The sequence below is a fragment of the Lipophrys pholis genome (assembly GCF_963383615.2).
Source record: "Lipophrys pholis genome assembly, chromosome: 21".
Lineage (NCBI taxonomy): Eukaryota > Metazoa > Chordata > Actinopteri > Blenniiformes > Blenniidae > Lipophrys > Lipophrys pholis.
The window spans coordinates 14,743,254-14,760,545 of NC_137649.1; the positions used below are offsets into that span (position 1 = coordinate 14,743,254).

Here is a 17,292-nt window from a genome sequence, read left to right on the forward strand (position 1 = left end):
GGGGGGGGGGGGGGGGGGGGGGAGATGCCCCATCGATATGAGCTAACGACTATCATGTTAGCAATGTTAACTCAATTCCACGAACAAATGTGTCGTTGGCGAAGGTATGCCTTCTACCGATGGCCGTTCTAGTTATTTTAGATTATCTGTTCTTCATAGAGATTTGCCACCTTTCTCTCATAGTGTTGTATTATGATAATAAATGCAACTCTTTGTGTTCAACACCAGAGGGCGCGCTAAGAACTCATGACAGACTGCAAGACTGCATGCTGGGAAAAGTAGTCTTTGTGTCACGACGTAACAAAACTATATTATTTGTTTTAATACAAGAACAGGTCGAAGAAAAATGTTCATTCATAATTTAAATTTAAGATACATAAGGTATTTCATACTGTTGACTCAGAGTTTCTTAATCCGTTTTATTTTTTTCTCGAAGCTTCTGCCCCTCGCTGGTTTACCCACAGTGCACCGCGACGCCTCCTTTCTTCTCGGGTGTGTGGTGGTCCAAAATGTCTCTCCTAGATGGTCCGTTAAACGTGCTCGGCCAGAGGACAACTGGCGAGTCTGTTCGCACTCAAAATGGTGAGTCGCAGTGCCTCTCAATGTTATCCGTCAGATAAGCCTGGCGGGCCGCTGGAGCGTCTTTAAAGTCCGCAGGGAGATCGTACATGCTGCATGTTAGCGCACGTGTGGCTAATGTGCTAACGCCTGCTAAGTTTTATTGTAACTTCGTAGCTTCCGCTTTAGTGAGACTGACCTCGTCCGCATTGAAATTTTCAGATTTCAGGCGTCACGCGGCCTCATCCCCATTTCAGTACCTTCCACTCACCATAATGAATGGATGGCTATGCTAGTGGGGCAGAATAACACTTGTCATGATCTGAAGGTGTGGCTGGCTGTCTGTGCGCCCCACCGAATGAAATGACAATACATCAAAGATCAAACCTGTGTCGTCTGTGTGTTTTAGGCTCAGTAACAGACTTGTTTCTTGTCTTTGCAGTCATGGCCGCGTCATCCATCGCTAACATCGTCAAGAGCTCCCTCGGACCCGTTGGCCTCGACAAGATGCTGGTGGACGACATTGGGGTTTGTCTCACTTCCGTCTTAATCACCTCAAAGCAAATGAACTCTTGGGAGAATTCCAGCTACTTTATATATGACTTTACAGTAGGGATGTCTCCCTATGGCTACATCCTCCTGTGAACTTAATGTTCTACTAGTTCTAGTAGTTTTCTTCTTTTCCCATCACCAAATCCTTTCGAATAATTTTGTCTTTTGGCCTTCAATTCTCCAAACGTTCAAATGATTCATTTGGTTATACACCAAAACTCAGGACAACCAGCATGATGATCGTTATGACCAGTTTGTCAGTCTCGGGAGTGTGAGCCAAAGTTGTGACACTGCTCTAAAAAGTCTCTGTTACTGTGTTTACACGCAGAACATTTACAGCTTAGTCAAGCTTGAAAAATCAGTTGTGATCAAGTGTCTCTGTGTCCTTCCAAAAATAAACCAGACCTGTCCGATGTTGCTTGCTTACGTTCCGTGTCTCATGACTGTGTCGGCAGGACGTGACCATCACCAATGATGGAGCGACCATCCTGAAGCTGCTGGAGGTGGAGCACCCAGCAGCCAAGGTCCTGTGTGAGCTGGCCGATCTTCAGGACAAGGAGGTCGGAGATGGGACAACGTCTGTGGTGAGTCGCATGTTGGAGTGAGATGTGCCTGTCAACACTGTTGTGGAAATTATCCTGTTTTAGCACTATGCATCTGCTTCTTATCACGGATGTGTGGCCATACTAACAGGAAAAGAAACCCCGTCACAATCTGAAGGGGTTCAGCAGCCTCCTATCTGCTACTCCTAATGAAGTGATGGTACATTTTGTAATCCGTAGCGATGTTTCTGTGGTGGGAACGGAAGCAGGCTCCTGATCTTTCTGTCATGTTGTGCTTTCAACTTCAGGTAATAATTGCTGCAGAGTTGCTGAAAAGTGCAGATGAGCTGGTGAAGCAGAGGATTCACCCCACCTCTGTCATCAGTGGATACCGTCTGGCTTGCAAGTAAGATAATTTAATCATTCAGTAGAGTTTTGTGCATGATAGAAAAATATACACGTCTTGATTTGTGCATTCTCTTGACTCATTTGTTCCCCAGAGAAGCAGTGCGCTACATTAATGAGAATCTCACCATTGGGACAGAAGACCTGGGCAGAGAGTGCCTCATCAATGCAGCCAAGACCTCCATGTCATCCAAGATCATTGGAAGGTATCCTGAAAATGTGTTTGTTGACATGAGCTGCAGTGTTGGCCCGCAGGCTATATGTTTGAATCCCTGATCTCCAGCACGTTTCTGCCTTGACCTGAATCCCTCAGTGACGCAGAGTTCTTTGCTAACATGGTGGTGGATGCTGCCATGGCTGTTAAGTTTGTGGACGGCAAAGGAATCGCCAAATATCCCATCAACTCTGTGAATGTGCTGAAAGCTCACGGACGCAGCCAGAAGGAGAGTTTCTTGGTCAATGGATATGCGCTGAACTGCACAGTTGGATCCCAAGGTGTGTGTATGTGTGTGGTCACAGAGTCTTCTCATGCGCACCGATCTGCACTCCCATTTAAATTTGCTGCTATGTCTCACTTCATGGTGTAAGCAGTGATACGCGTGGGAGACACTAAACTGGCTTTGAAATGAAATCAGTTGCTGTAGTTTTCACTACTGTGGCACTTCTTTTGGCCAGACATTAAAATCAAAGTGAAAATATATGCCTTTTTTCCTTTATCTGAGGTACTATTATTATTTTTTCTTTGGCTGTTTCTGATGTTACTTTATTTAATTTTGGTTTCTGAAGGCATGGTGAAACGTGTTGTGAATGCTAAGATCGCTTGCCTGGACTTCAGCCTGCAGAAGACCAAAATGAAAATGGGGGTTCAAGTCATTATCAGTGACCCAGAGAAGCTTGACCAGATCAGACAGAGGTGGGTCAAGTACAGTTTGTGTTTTGTTTTTTTCCACCATCATCCCATTTAAATTTGCTGTGGTTCTGGATCTGTAGTTCACACAGTGATACGCGTGGGAGAAAACATAAGCAGCCACAAGTCAAGTCAGCAGCTTCTCCCAAGCTGCCTGGCCAATGTTGCTGGTTGGACATGAGCCATCTTTGTAATAGTAGTTCTGTGTGTGTTCTGAAGCTGACTGATAGTTTTAGCCCAGGTTCTTGTGACTTGGTTTCCTTTACCTCTGTACTTTGTTTCACCTCAGACAGTCGGACGGTTTATTTATTCTTTGGGTTTGTCGGTTCCAGGGAATCTGATATCACCAAGGAGAGGATCCAAAAGATTTTGGCTGCAGGAGCAAATGTCATACTGACCACTGGAGGCATTGATGACATGTGTCTGAAGTATTTTGTGGATGTGGGAGCAATGGCAGTTAGAAGGGTCCTCAAGAGAGACCTCAAGCGGATCGCCAAGGCCACGGGAGGTAAGAATGGAGTGTACTGCAATCTTTGTAGCTTTCCTGATGTTTCGGTTCAAGATCATCCCACTGATACAATCATTTGACCGGAGCTGTTCTCTTTGTTTTCAGCGACTGTCTGCCCATCCCTGACCAACCTGGAGGGAGAGGAGTCGTTTGAGGCCACGATGCTCGGTCAAGCAGAGGAGGTGGTGCAGGAGCGTGTCTGTGATGACGAGCTCATCCTTGTCAAGAAGTAAGAAGAGCAACTTTTTATGTTTTAGAATTGAAACATTTAATATCAATGTAGTTGGTTAGAATAAGTAACTCTTATTGGCCTGAACACAAAAGGATGTGAATCGGGTGTAAATAGTTCATGTTTTACATCGTGACCTAAAAGATTCCCAACGTCACACTTTGTCAGTGGAAGAAAAATAACTTTGAAAAGGAATTTAGGTCTTCGTATTTCAGTGTATTGTAAAGTTGCAGTTTCCGTACGCTGAAAGAATTCATGTCCACAGTACCAAAGCTCGAACATCAGCTTCCATCGTTCTGCGTGGAGCCAATGACTTCATGTGTGATGAGATGGAGCGCTCGCTGCACGACGCTCTGTGTGTGGTCAAGAGGGTGCTGGAGTCCAAGTCCGTGGTGCCTGGAGGAGGTGCAGTGGAGGCAGCCCTTTCCATTTACCTGGAGAACTACGCCACCAGCATGGTGAGACCCCAATAGGGAACAAATCGAGCGTGCAGCTGATGCGTTCCTGGTTTTGTTTCATTTATCAACAATGCTTGTGCGTCTGCAGGGCTCCAGAGAGCAGCTGGCCATTGCTGAGTTTGCTCGATCCCTCCTCGTCATCCCCAAGACGCTGGCTGTGAACGCAGCACAGGACTCCACTGACCTGGTGGCCAAGCTTCGGGCTTTCCACAACGAGGCCCAGGTTAATCCCGAGCGCAAGAACCTCAAGTGGTGAGTCTGAATCCTGCAGTCTGATTGTAGCAGTCTTACCAGTTTGTCATGAAACATGAATTGAGTATAGAATAAATGTCCCTCTCTGGTGCTTGGTAAACCTCGAGTATCTGATCACTGTTGTGTCCTGTAGGATTGGCCTGGACTTGGTGAACGGCAAACCCAGAGACAACCGTCAGGCAGGCGTGTACGAACCCACCATGGTCAAGACAAAGAGCCTCAAGTTTGCCACCGAGGCCGCCATCACCATCCTCCGTATTGACGACTTGATCAAACTGTTCCCTGAGCAGAAGGAGGGCGGCCAGTCGTACCAGGACGCCGTGCACTCCGGGTCTCTGGATGGTTAGAAGTCTGATGCTGCGTCCAGTTAGGTTCAACGTCTGTATTTATGCATATGGAGCTCTTCATGGCTGTGGCTCTAGTGTAGGCTGTGCACTTTGCCTGTTTACTTTTCTCCCACTCCTGCTTCAGGAGGATCTGTAAGTCATTGTTTCTTTTGTTTTGGACACTTAATAAACCTCCAATGGTTGTAAATGACCGTTGATTTGTTAATTCAAACTGGTTTCATGTGCTTGTGTTTAACTGTGGCTGATTGGAATCAAAAGTTTACCACGGGATCAAAAGTCTTTATTATATCCAACAGAATACAGGAAACTGTTTGCAACATTCATACTTGTACAGGAAGCACTACGTTGGAGAAGGTTGGCATATTTAACAGTGCAGCACTGAGCTGCAGTTCTAGGCACAATCAAACGGTCCAGTCATTTCTGGTGAGGAGTGATAGGAATGTTACTGAGTTAAAGTATGTTCCACAGAGAAAGTAGCATGTCCCTCTTATGGACACTACAGTTTAGCGTTACATTTAACATTGAATGCAACTGATTTCATAAGACAACGCTCCAGCTTTTGTAGTGTGACACTTGTTCAGTAGATATTACACATTAGCACTGATATGTCAACGATGCACACGACAAACCTAAGAGCTGAATTTACATGAAGTTCACAGTGAGATTGGCAAGCTTGTATAAGATCATACCAGACACAGTGACTGGAAGAAGCCAGGTAAACATTGCATCTTTGAGATTTCACCCTGAAGAGTAAACAATAGGTTCAATCATCCCTTATTATTAAAGTCGAGATCTAGTGCAATCTGTTCAGCAGCATAAGGCTGTCAGCTCAAACCCTCTCCACACACATGGCGATACCCATTCCTCCTCCGATGCACAGGGACGCCACCCCTTTATGTCCTCCAGTCCTCTGCAGTGCATGCAGCAGGGTCACCAGCACTCTGCAGCCAGACATCCCAATGGGATGACCCAGAGAAATGGCGCCGCCGCTCACGTTGACCTGAGCAGGGGCCAAAAGACTCAAGTCAAATATGTTTCAAAAGACTTGCATTTCCAGTTGTCATTGAATAAATTGTCTCGGTTTGTGATACTTGAGAGGATAAAAAGTCAATGTTACTGTGTGGAGGAGATACCTTGTCTCCATTCAGGCCGAGCTCTTTCACTACAGCAACAGACTGTGCAGCAAACGCTTCATTGATCTCGAACAAGTCGACCTGGTCTAGCTGCCAGCCGGCTTTCTCAACCTGTGCAACGACAGTGAAACGCATTAAAAACATCTAAAAGAAAAAGGACATTTACCCCGCAGTCCAGAAATATGTTTGAAACAGGAAATTTGGATGGATCTTAATATCTCACAGCTTTCCTGATGGCTGGAATTGGCCCAGTGCCCATGATGGCGGGATCCAGGCCGGCTTGAGCCCACGATACGATCCTGGCCATTGGTTTTAAACCGCGCCTCGCAGCCTCGGACTGGCTCATGAGGACAGTCGCTGCCGCTCCATCATTTATACCTGAAAGAGGACAAAGGCAGCTTTAATGTGGAGACATAATGGGACGAATGGGACTTTGTCATGTTCATGAGCGGCTGTGGAACCTGAAGCGTTTCCGGCTGTGACGCTGCCACTGCTGTCCTTAATGAAGCACGGTTTGAGTTTGGACATGCTGTCCATGCTGCTTCCATGGCGAGGAAACTCATCCATCTTTACCTCCACGGGCCCTGAAGGTAAGAGAAACCCTCTGAGACTATTAGATCAAATGTAACCTGAACATTACATCTTAAAAGGCTGAACAATAGCTCTTACCCTTTCTTGAAGGTACCATAATGGGGACAATCTCCTGATCAAAATGCCCCGCCCTCTGTGACGCCTCCGTCTTGTTCTGAGACTGCACCGCAAAGCGGTCCTGCTCCTCTCGACTGACACCCCACTGCTTGGCCACATTTTCAGCTGATAAAACACAGCGAGACCCATGAGAAATACAGAAATCACAGCCGACTGATGTATGAGACCAAGAAAGACATGCAGACCTGTGATTCCCATGTGGTAGCCATGGAAAGCATCAGTCAGGCCGTCGGCCACCATCGAGTCCTGCATAGAAGCGTCGCCCATCTTCACGCCAGCCCTCATGTGCACGGTGTGAGGAGCCTGAGACACAAGCAATGTTTATGACCCCCCTTTTTTTCCCCCTCTCCATCGATGCTATCCAAACAATATAGGATATAATGTGATAATAGTGTGACTGTCCACTATGCTGCTGTTTCTCACTTGTGGGACGAGTAACGGTTTATCTTATGTCATTTCCTACCCGGCTCATGCTCTCCATGCCTCCTGCGACCACCACGGTGGAGTCCCCTGTGAGGATGGACTGAGCTCCCAGACACAGGGCCTTCAGCCCGGAGCCACACACCATCTGGCAGCTCCACGCAGGGACGGGGTAGGGAATACCTGCCCCAACGCTGGCCTGACGCGCCGGATTCTGCCCGTGACCTAAAAGACGAATGTTTTAGAACCGTCAATAATTAAACTAGCCGTAGTTACAGAAAAGGTTGGCACGGTTTGTTTTCATAATCTTCAAAGTTCAAACCATGTAACTTGTGGCCACAGAATGTTTCACTATCAAAGTAGGAAAGTATGTTTTAATTTAATACACGGGAGAAGAAAAAAACTTGCGCAAATATATCAAAAATAGATTGGGTACATGTTTAATGTTAACTGTGAAGATACGGAATGATATTTGAAATAAAAAGTTGAACCGAGCCCAACAGCTGCTCTGGGACCAGTTTCATGAACTTTTACCTGCAGTGAGGACATGTCCCATGATAACCTCTGACACCTCCTCAGGCTTCACCCTGGCACGGTTCAAAACGTCCTTGATCACTGCTGAACACAGGTCATGAAGAGGCACCGTGGACAGAGCACCGTTCAACGACCCTGTGGAAAAGTTATTGTTCCATGTTAGAATATTGATAAATCAAGTGTCAACTATTTGATAGTTTGTTGGGGGAAAAGACATGTTCCACCATTTCAGGCTGAAACATCCTTCTTTAGTCCAACAAACTGGAGAAGAGACACTGTTGCATTTTCAATCAGTAAGTCCATCAATACTGACAACTTATTTCAATGTATCTTACACCGTACTCCCTCATACAGTGTCCCCGGTACTCAGTTGAGATACAATGACTCAGTATAGTACAATTTGCTGCATGTTATGTCCCAAAATGTCTCACAAGACAAATTATTACTATTGTGATAACTTTTTTCTTTTTTTTTTTTTTAAATAACAGATCACAAATGACAATGTGGTATAGAGTCCTGAGATTTTTCTTGAATGTGTAAGAAGAGGCATAATCTGTGATCTTGCGGGTCGGAACACATGAGATTCTCTATGACCTCAGGATGATGAATGTCTGAAAGTCTCTTTAGTAATAAAGGCAGAGACTGAGAGGTTATTTCATGTGGCTATTTGAGGCTAATGTTCTCTTCACGTGCAACATCCAACACAGTGCTCAAAAGCACAAAGATGATCAATTTACACTTTAGTGTAATGTCAATATGACATTTTTGAGTGTTGATTAGCAAAGATCACACAAAAAAATCTGCAGACATGGTTTAAGAGTGTTAAATTCCTGTTGTTTAATGAAACTAAATCGTCCGAGAAGGGGAAAACACATGGACATGTTGCAGGCAGCCAATAACAGCGGGCTCGTGCTTCGTGGCACTATGACCTCCCAGCCAATCAGAGGCCAGAGAACGCTTCAGGACACTGAACTGACCAATCACAGCTCTGTATGACCCTGACGTGCCAAATGAAGGACGTCGACCACTTTGCAATATTAAAAATGAGTAAAATAGCAGGTAAACGCAGTTTCTCTGGCGAGAAATATGTCAACCGATAAAAATAATCAGCTGCGATGATCTTTTACTTCAATTACAGCTTTTTGGACAAGCCCAGAGCAAGTTGGAAGCAGTGTTGGAAAAACGTATTTTAATTAATGGCTAGAAGAAGTCTTTAATGTTACCGATGGGTGTCCGAGCAGCGGAGACGATGACGACTCGTTCAGGGTTCATCTTGAAGAGACGGGTGAGTGGAGCCTGCTTCTAGGTGTTTCTTTTCCTCCTGGTTGTCACAAACTGACGGAGTGTGACAGCACTGCTGTGTTGACACTGCCTCTTTAACACGGGACAGTTGCTCCGCCCAACATCCCCCTGAACGGAACCACAGCGCCACCGTATGTTTGGGAGGACTTAAACCAACAAAATTCAACACGAGGAACACATACAATTAATCACTTTTATTTATGTTTTAATGATCGTATTTTATGCTTAATTTTTATTTTTTTTACAGTACTTCATTAAAATGTGTCAACTGCCCCCCCCCCACATCAGCCAACACCAAACTATTACATTATTTATTTCACACCAAGCTGTAATTAACTTGCTCACATTCATATTTGACATTCTTGGAATCCTCAATTAAGAATAAACAAAACTCTTCTGCCAATAACTAAATATTTGTCTCTAACACTTACAAATAAATACAATTGTTTTACCCTCTTTTGTTTTGATCTAGTCATTGTTTGCAAAAATGTATCCTGTGACTGGTGAGGATATACAAAGCACTTTTTGCTGCAGTATTCCGAGGATTGCCTTTTCAGTGTTTATTTTCACAGAATTATCATTTTGTGTATTTTTACCCCATTCTAAGGAATTGTCTACCCTGCAGGTTATCCATCATGTATTATCTAAAGGATGTATTATCTAAAGCAACCTGAATAAAATAGTGATAAGTTTGTTTGTTTTTTGGATGGATTCATATAGTATATTTCCAGGGCATTTTTAAAGTAGAAAATGTGTATTGATGCCTAGCAAAAATAGGTTTCTCTCTCTAGTATTAAAAATCTTTATTGGTATTTGGTCAGTACATGAAAAGGACTGAAGAATAATATGAACAGCGCATATGAACTTACAATTCAACAAATTTTTTTTAAACAATTTGCCAATGAAAAAAATTAAAATTGCACAAAAAAACAAAAAACAGAAAGGCCCACATCTAAAAAAAAAAAAAAATAACCTTCAATTTTGGGAAGCTAATTCAGTGAATTTTACTGACTTTTGACAATGAGTTACAACACCAGATTCCAAATCTTTAGTGTCAAGCGCTCAAAACAGAACAGCATAGACGTGCTCAAAAAAAGGAAAACATCAGAATGAAACGTACTAGTTTTAAATCAGACATCCAGGCAATTTAAGTCTAACATTAACCCATTGTTGTTATTTCCCTGTTTAGCAACACATGTGTGACAAAGGCATCACGATAGGCAGGGGGAAGAGGGTGAAAACAAACATCTTGAACAGCAGTGCTATGTTACAGACTATGCATTTGTTGCCTTGTTTTTTATACTGTATAAAAAAAAAAAAAAAGAAGAAGAAGAAAGGAGAGTACATGTCAAAGAACATTACAAAACTCCACTGTCGCCTGTGCTGGAGTCCAGGCCGTTCTGAGCGTGCCGTGACCTTGCAGTCCTGGTGCCCTTGCTCACCAGGGCAGCCTTGTCCTCGTGGGGGTCGGTGGTGGAGTCCGTGTCGTTCGAGTGCTGAGTCAATGACGTCTCGCTGCCTGTTGGTGAGTCCACGCTCTCGTACCCGGCGCTCAGCTGGCTCCCGAACCCCGCGGGTCCTCCGACTCTCCCGGCAGCAGTCTGACTCCCCGGCGCCTCCTCCGAGTGGTTGGAGAGTTTGGTCTCGGCTTCACCGGGGCTGGAGACCATGGGGGACATGGGGAAGTCTTCCTCGGTGCTGCTGACCTCCCGGTACAGGCTCGGGGTGGTGGTCTCGCTTCTCTGGGATGAGTTGCCGTTGCTCGGACCATTGGAGACCCTTCCATAGTCTTTGCCCATTTGTTCGGAGGGTCCGCCGGCCGACTCCGGCTGAGCGGCCGGCTCGGTGGACGAGCCGGAGGCAGTGGGGGAAGTCCTACTGGGTCCTGCTCCAGCCGGACCCCCCTGGGGCTGAGACATCTGGTGCCGGGTCTCCTTCAACTGCTGCTGCAGCACGAGGATGGTGCTCTGCATCCCCTCCACCTCCTCATCCAGCTGGATGATGAAGTCATTCAGCTCTGAGTGGGGGGTGGGGGGGGGGGGGGGGGGGGGAAATCACAATTTTTTTTTTTTTTTTTAAAAAGCCAAACATTTAATCCAATCACTGGATCAGATGCATGCGACCAACATGCAGGATTCACGCTTGGCCCAGCTGTGTCTTACGAGCTCACCATCTTGACTGCTCTTCAGCTCCTCGCTGTACTTCTTCTGCAGGGCCAGCTCAGCCTCCAACTGTGCGATGCGGCCCTGGGACAGCTGCCGGCCCAGCTCCTGGTTTTCCTGAATCAGCATTCGGCACTTGGCCATCAGCTTTTTTCCCGTTTGGCTGTAAGGGAAATAAGTCTCACATCACACAGTGAACCAGGAGACAAACAGAACTGGCAAAGAAATACAACAGATCTGCTCCGGTTGTCTCGCCGCCTCCCCAACTTGCACAAAAAGACAACAGAAACAGACCGCTTGACCTGGTCAGCCCTAAGCAACTGTTGTCCCAGCGCATGTTTCAATCAACGAGACTGCAACAGTGATAAAATGATTAGGAACTCACCGGAACATCCAGTCACACCCTGTGCATACACATCAACAATTTCTTCTTAAATATTTAAAGTACAAAGAAGTCTTTTCTTTGGAAGTGGAATTTGAGTCCACATGAGTATCAAAGTCCTCAGTAGAGCTAAACTCCAATCAAACTTGTGCCATCATTTCTACAGTGGGAATTCCCCTAATGTCATTACACCACTTCTTCTTGTAGATTTTTTTTTTTTTTTTTGTAAATAAACGAGCAATGAGTTTGTCACAATTATATATTTCATCTCAGATCCACTTGCTACATCACTGGGTGTGAAGAACAAGCAGAATGAAACATGTGACAGAAGCATGGCTTGCTACAGTAAAAATCCCAAAACAAAACAAAAACCCTCGTCTCGCGCCTCGTCTAAGCTTGAGGCGCGAGCACAGACTGCGCAGTCAGCACTTTCAATACATCAAGAACAGTGAAGTCAAATTGTTGATTCTACATCGGGTCAGGAAATCGGCCAGCACACTTGTCCGTTTTACATGGTCACTTTGAAAAGCCCCAAATGGAATGATTTTCTTTTCTTTTTTTTTCTTTTCTTTTTCATTCATTTAGTCTTAATCGGATGGAAATCATCTGGCTCGATCACAGTGAAAAACTTTAACATCAGAGCAAATTAACTCAGTAACTGAATCCTAGAAAAGTAAAAATGACTTGAAAAGAGATGGTGCTTAAAATAGTGCAGAAACATGATCAAATTGTACGTAGACATTTACAAATCTCTAAATAAAAAGCCCGCTTAAGCAATTATTTATCAGCTGCTTCAAGCAATGTGCTCCCATCATGACCCTACCGGCTCCCATCTCCCCATCCCTCTTTAGTATTCGAAAGCTGAGTATAAATTTGAAGACAGGACAATGAGAACAGACTCAGCGAGGGTGTGAACAGTGGCTGAAGAGCAGTGCTATACAGTGGGGAAATAAGTAACCACCCAGTGGCGTAAAGGCTGAGGGAGAGATTGGTCAATCACAGAATGACACCCAAACACAGAAAAAATACATTGTCATCAATTCAAAACAAGACTTGTAAAACACATTTTCATTCACGACTCATACAAACTGGACTCGGTGCACCTACAGCGGTGCCTTTCACTATCTGAGAAGTTGAGCAAGAATTAAATCCATTATAAAAAACACGTGCAGATGTTTGCACAGGAAAATACAGTGAAGGCCAATGAGGCGTACTGATTTACACACACACACACACACACACACACACACACACACACACACACACACACACACACACACACACACACACACACACACACACACACACACACACACACACACACACACACACACACACACACACACACACACACACACACACACACACACACACACACACACACACACACACACACACACACACACACACACACACACACACACTGCAGTAAGCGTTTGTTTCAGAGAAACAAGAGAGAAATCAAATTAAATTCCAATAAAAATAAACAAGTCACAAAATAAAACATGTAAATACACTCTACCGTGTGCAGGCCCGTGTTCAGAGACACAGGCGACCGGACCCTCGGGCCTTTGTGGAGCGCGGACACTGACGTGGCTCCGCTCACAGTCTTAATGTCATTTCTAGTGGCTCGTCCCTCTCCAGAGTCTTACTTTTAGATCCTAGACACTCTCCTCGTGTTACTGGAATCAATCTAGACTGTCCAAAAGGTCTTTACAGTTTTCAGGCAGACTAGCAGGTATTTGTGTGGTGTGATCCACAGTTAAAGTGTCTTTAGGATGCAAGTATGGGAATCGTCTTTAAAATGTTCAATTGCTGTTTTAGGCTAGGGATGCTCCCTGCCTGACTCAACCTCCACCATAAGCCCCCTCTATATTATATGTGAGCTGTTTGCTTTGAGCTGGTGGGGGTGGGTGGGGAGGGGGCGGGGAGGGCACATCCACGTCGGGAAGTGGGTGACCACCTCTTCGGGAACAGTCCGGACTCCTTCAGGCCCATGGACGGTGAGGGGACACGAGGGGAGAGCTGAAACACAAGTGTCACCTGACCATACTGTCTTTTCTCTTTAGGTTATGTGATATGTGGCTGACACCGTGCGAGAGTACAAAAACCGTTTTGTTCTGCAGTGACTGGCTTTCTGAGTCTGAGTTGCATGGTGAGTACAGCATTTGTCAGCCTTTCCCCCCCACCATTGTTCCTGCATGCCTGCAGTGAGAGTGAGGGTGGGGGCGGGCGTGAGGAAGTCTTGACTTTTTTTTTGTTTGAAGGGGGGGGGGGTTATTTTGATTGTCTTTACCTATCAGGTGTAAATTTCCAGGCACTCAGTTCATTTTGGGCCTGCTCCAGTTTGTCTTTAGTCTGTTCCAGTTCGGCCTTCATTTTGAGGAAAAACAAGTTGATGGCCGGGTCCACCATGGATGACCGCAGTTGGGCTGCACTCGGCTGCTGGACTTGCTTGAGGTACTGGATCTGGGTCTGCAGCAGTGAAGAAAACAGTTAGTGATGGGGAACATTTCTTCTGAACAACACAACTGACCTTTGGCTAAGCTAAGTACTGCCCCCCCCCTCCCCAGTAACTAACTTGGACAGGTGGCTGCATGTTTACATGAGTAGAAGAAGACATTCATCTTGTTTTGTTTGCGTTTTGGAAATGAGATAAAATAAACCCTGTCGTTCATCCTTTCTATTACCATTTATAATTCTTTAATAACTTAAATAGCCCAGAAAACAACAAAAGTGTGGCCATCTTGAAGGTTTCTCTATGGAACAGAGACTGTTTGTCCGAGTCTGGGGCAGTTGGGAGCCGAATAAGATTGGTTCATCTGGTCCGGGGGCGGGGCTTAGCCAAAGGTCATACATACTAAAAATAAAAGCATCATGTCTTGACATCTGATCAAATCTGAACCAATACCTGCACATATGTCTGGGTGCTTCTCCCTCCACATTATTTAACCTTTTCATTCGTTTTGTCACAACAGAAACATTTTAAAGTCAACGGTTTAAGAACATGCTAAGCTACAGCCAGCTCCTAAAGCATGCTGCACTGAAGGTCACTCCAGGCCTTGTGATCCGACTTTTAATCCTTGATGTTCAGATGAGACCAAGGCAATTCCTGCATGCTGTCCTTTGTCTTATTTATAATCATTCAATTCTGAGCAGTCCCTAAATCTAAATCCAGATAATCTCAATACAAAGTGCTTGAATTAAGAATAATTGTCTTAAAGGATGTTTGAAATTCTACAATGATGAGGACACCAGATAATCCAAACAAAACTTGTCTGTGGGAGTCAAAGTCAACAGACATTTGTATACTTTAATATAAGCAAAATAGTGCAGCAAACATTACACCAGGGTAAACAGCTCAGTATATAGCCCACTGAGTTGAAACAGCGTTTACAATCGAGTTGTTAAAAACAAAACAAAACAAAAAAAGGCTTCAGGAGGATTAAATTCGATCTGTGTGAACTGAGCTCATCTTAGCTGTTCTTTAAGAATGGCATGTGCTGCTATAAAGCCACCACTGATCCACCGAGCTGTCAATCTGATAAGAGCAAGGAATGCCCGACTTGACACACTTTACCTTTAACCTACTTTCCAGGGTCCTGGATGACAAGGTGTAGTGCAGGGCTGCATCAATGTCAATTAACCACCTGGCAAATAGTTAGAGGATACTGATCCATACCTAATCATTTCAGTAAAAACACTCAACAGTTATTCAATGATTGTTGCCCCTTTTTATGTACTGTACTCATCTTTGTTTTGAGCAATTCTTTTACAACTAGTCTGTGGTTGATTTAATACTTAATGATCAGGTTCTGCAGCAGCAGAGTTGGTTGGACTTGTGCAAACAATAGCTGCAGTGGTGCACTGCTGCCCATAAATAAGGCCTTATTGACGAAGAGCCTCAGAAAATGTGAAGAAAACAGAGGGTTGATTTTTAATCACCAACCTTTCTGTCAGAGGTGATCAATAATTTATTGATTACTTTAAGTACTCATACTTTGAGGCTTGGCATAGACCGAATACCCTGTAATAAAGACAAAGGCCTGAGGAATGAAGCGGACATGATACGTACTGTGCACTCTTGCATCTCCTGCTCCTTGGTGGCAAGTCTCATGACCAAGATGTTCTCCCTGCGTGCAGACTCCTGCTGTTGCTGCTTGAGTTTCTCCTCCGACTCCTTCAGCCCCGGCACATCATTGGCTGAGGCGGCGAAGAGAAGAAAAACAAATCAGATGAGTGCTCCACCGGTGATTCAAAACTCAAGAGTTTCTCCAATGTATATTTTAACTGCATGTACTTAATAGGCGTACTTACAACACAGTTCTGAATATTTTGCCTCTAGGACCTGGACATATGCTTCATGCTGTTTCCACCTGAAAAGAGCAGAGTGTCTGTTAACAGCATAACATTTAAAAAGAAAAAGAAAAAGAAAAAGATCTGCATATCCTCCTCATTGTGACAACAACAGAGGTGTTTATCTACCTGGTACAGAGCTCATCTCTGGTCAGGGTCTTCATGTCAGACTCACTGAGGCGAACCTGGAGAAAAGAGGCACATTAAACACACTGGCACGCGAGGCGATTACCGTGACTTAACTGGACATCACCCTCACCTTCTTGGGCAGAGGCTCCTCGTTGGTCATGGTGAACACTAGGATGAATAAAATAAAATAAAAAAAGAAGAAGAGAGAGAAAGCCATCAGTGTTTGGTGTGTGTCGTGAAGGCAGAACCGCATCATATGAAGCGCTGCGTGCACGCAGCAGACAAAATAAAATGAGATAAATAAGATATACTGGCAAGTTCGGCAAAAATCCGTGACTTTCAAATGGGAATATGCTTCTGAGACCGTGGTGATCAGATCAACTAGTGTGCGAAAATGTGAATGTTAACACGAGCCGTGGCGCCGCGGTTAGCTGGTTCACGGCTTATGTTAAGAAAACAAGCCATGGCTGGTTTAACAGCTGCTCTTAACATTTAGCATCCGCACGAGAAACAAATACAGACTCTGAAAGTCCGGGCTGCAGCCGCTAACAATCCTTCCACGTTCAGCCTAGCAGCGTGCAATTGTGAGCAGTGTTTTCGGCTCCTTGTTATCACAAAATGGCGGTGAAGGAAACGACTCCCTCCCTTGCGCTCCTTTTCCTGAAACTAGCGGGCTCTGGGGCTGCGGGTTTCGGGCCTCCTGCCGCGGGATAACACGTACCAGAGTCGGTTCTTTCGACGTTTCTGGAACCTCTCGGCTTAGGTTACTGATACAGAACGATTGATGCACACCAGCGTTGGATATTAGCCGTGAATTTTAGATGTGGCAAACTCGCTTCGGTGTGGCGACCATCCTCTCCCTCTCCGACGGCAGCGCAGAGCAGAATGACTCTGACTGGATGATCCTCTGCGCCACAGAGCGCCGCCGCAGAGAGCAGGAGGGGGAAGACCTCTCACTCCGCCCCGATCTTCTGCGCCGCCACAGAGAGAGAAGGACGGAAAAGACGTCTCACTACGCAGCGCCTTCTGGATCCCAAACAAACATCATCAGCAAACAAATGTAGTGTATAACATTAAACATATTCACAACTTTCTTCAGCAATACACAACTATAAGATGAAGAACTGCAGCCGTTCACCTTTTTGAATATTTTGTTTATATGATATTATACATGATATATAATAATGATAATGATAATGATAATCATAATCATAATCATAATCATAATCATGATCATCATAATAATAATAACAATAATAATCATGGCTTTGGCTTCGCGAACGAAGATTCATGAAGGAGGTCCACCCCGTTTTCTCCCACAAGACCTCTCGTGGCTCATAAGTCCAATGCGAGCACGGCAGGCTCGGCTGCAGTGTCGACAGATAAAGGATTGGAACACAATAATAAT

The 17,292-nt window shown here is 44.9% G+C and overlaps 3 protein-coding genes across 5 annotated transcripts; 1 reads left to right on the forward strand and 2 right to left on the reverse strand.

Annotated features, from left to right (window-relative positions):
• Window positions 1–251: 251 nt before the first annotated feature.
• tcp1 (t-complex 1) lies at window positions 252–4,957 on the forward strand. The gene is made up of 12 exons (XM_080491509.1): window positions 252–582; window positions 1,001–1,086; window positions 1,566–1,694; window positions 1,961–2,058; window positions 2,153–2,263; window positions 2,371–2,552; window positions 2,844–2,970; window positions 3,297–3,472; window positions 3,578–3,701; window positions 3,967–4,159; window positions 4,248–4,411; window positions 4,545–4,957. Exons 1-12 carry the CDS (start codon window positions 510–512, stop codon window positions 4,756–4,758), a joined length of 1,677 nt encoding a protein of 558 aa, XP_080347635.1. The 5' UTR covers window positions 252–509; the 3' UTR covers window positions 4,759–4,957.
• Window positions 4,958–5,019: 62 nt separating this feature from the next.
• Window positions 5,020–8,936, reverse strand: acat2 (acetyl-CoA acetyltransferase 2). Its single transcript, XM_080490730.1, has 9 exons — window positions 8,777–8,936; window positions 7,554–7,688; window positions 7,063–7,244; window positions 6,785–6,902; window positions 6,561–6,704; window positions 6,353–6,475; window positions 6,115–6,269; window positions 5,892–6,002; window positions 5,020–5,758 (listed from the first exon to the last, which is right to left on the reverse strand). The coding sequence occupies exons 1-9, from the start codon at window positions 8,823–8,825 to the stop codon at window positions 5,588–5,590; spliced, it is 1,188 nt and encodes a 395-aa protein (XP_080346856.1). The 5' UTR covers window positions 8,826–8,936; the 3' UTR covers window positions 5,020–5,587.
• Window positions 8,937–9,642: 706 nt separating this feature from the next.
• wtap (WT1 associated protein) lies at window positions 9,643–16,800 on the reverse strand. Of its 3 annotated transcripts, none has more exons than XM_080490732.1 (8): window positions 16,606–16,800; window positions 16,015–16,052; window positions 15,885–15,940; window positions 15,717–15,775; window positions 15,475–15,602; window positions 12,922–13,874; window positions 11,026–11,180; window positions 9,643–10,872 (listed from the first exon to the last, which is right to left on the reverse strand). In XM_080490732.1, exons 7-8 carry the CDS (start codon window positions 11,159–11,161, stop codon window positions 10,214–10,216), a joined length of 795 nt encoding a protein of 264 aa, XP_080346858.1. In that variant the 5' UTR covers window positions 11,162–11,180; window positions 12,922–13,874; window positions 15,475–15,602; window positions 15,717–15,775; window positions 15,885–15,940; window positions 16,015–16,052; window positions 16,606–16,800; the 3' UTR covers window positions 9,643–10,213. The 3 variants fall into 3 exon arrangements, with proteins under 3 accessions (XP_080346858.1, XP_080346857.1, XP_080346859.1); XM_080490731.1 differs by having other exon boundaries at window positions 9,649–10,872; window positions 13,696–13,874; XM_080490733.1 differs by lacking the exons at window positions 9,643–10,872; window positions 11,026–11,180 and having other exon boundaries at window positions 13,564–13,874; window positions 16,606–16,745.
• Between the last annotated feature and the right edge of the window lie 492 nt (window positions 16,801–17,292).

Bases quoted from the DNA above. Each gene is read 5' to 3' on its own strand.
- wtap (XM_080490731.1), bottom strand. From the start codon at position 16,044: ATGACCAACGAGGAGCCTCTGCCCAAGAAG. The intron at 15,776-15,884 runs GTAGATAAACAC...TGCTCTTTTCAG, and splicing joins AGAGATGAGCTCTGTACCAG to GTGGAAACAGCATGAAGCAT. The intron at 15,603-15,716 runs GTAAGTACGCCT...TCGCCGCCTCAG, and splicing joins AAAATATTCAGAACTGTGTT to CCAATGATGTGCCGGGGCTG.
- acat2 (XM_080490730.1), bottom strand. From the start codon at position 8,825: ATGAACCCTGAACGAGTCGTCATCGTCTCCGCTGCTCGGACACCCATC. The intron at 7,689-8,776 runs GTAACATTAAAG...ACTTTTCCACAG, and splicing joins CGCTGCTCGGACACCCATCG to GGTCGTTGAACGGTGCTCTG. The intron at 5,759-5,891 runs GTATCTCCTCCA...GCCCCTGCTCAG, and splicing joins TCGGCCTGAATGGAGACAAG to GTCAACGTGAGCGGCGGCGC.
- tcp1 (XM_080491509.1), top strand. From the start codon at position 510: ATGTCTCTCCTAGATGGTCCGTTAAACGTGCTCGGCCAGAGGACAACT. The intron at 583-1,000 runs GTGAGTCGCAGT...TTGTCTTTGCAG, and splicing joins GTCTGTTCGCACTCAAAATG to TCATGGCCGCGTCATCCATC. The intron at 2,264-2,370 runs GTATCCTGAAAA...TGAATCCCTCAG, and splicing joins TCATCCAAGATCATTGGAAG to TGACGCAGAGTTCTTTGCTA.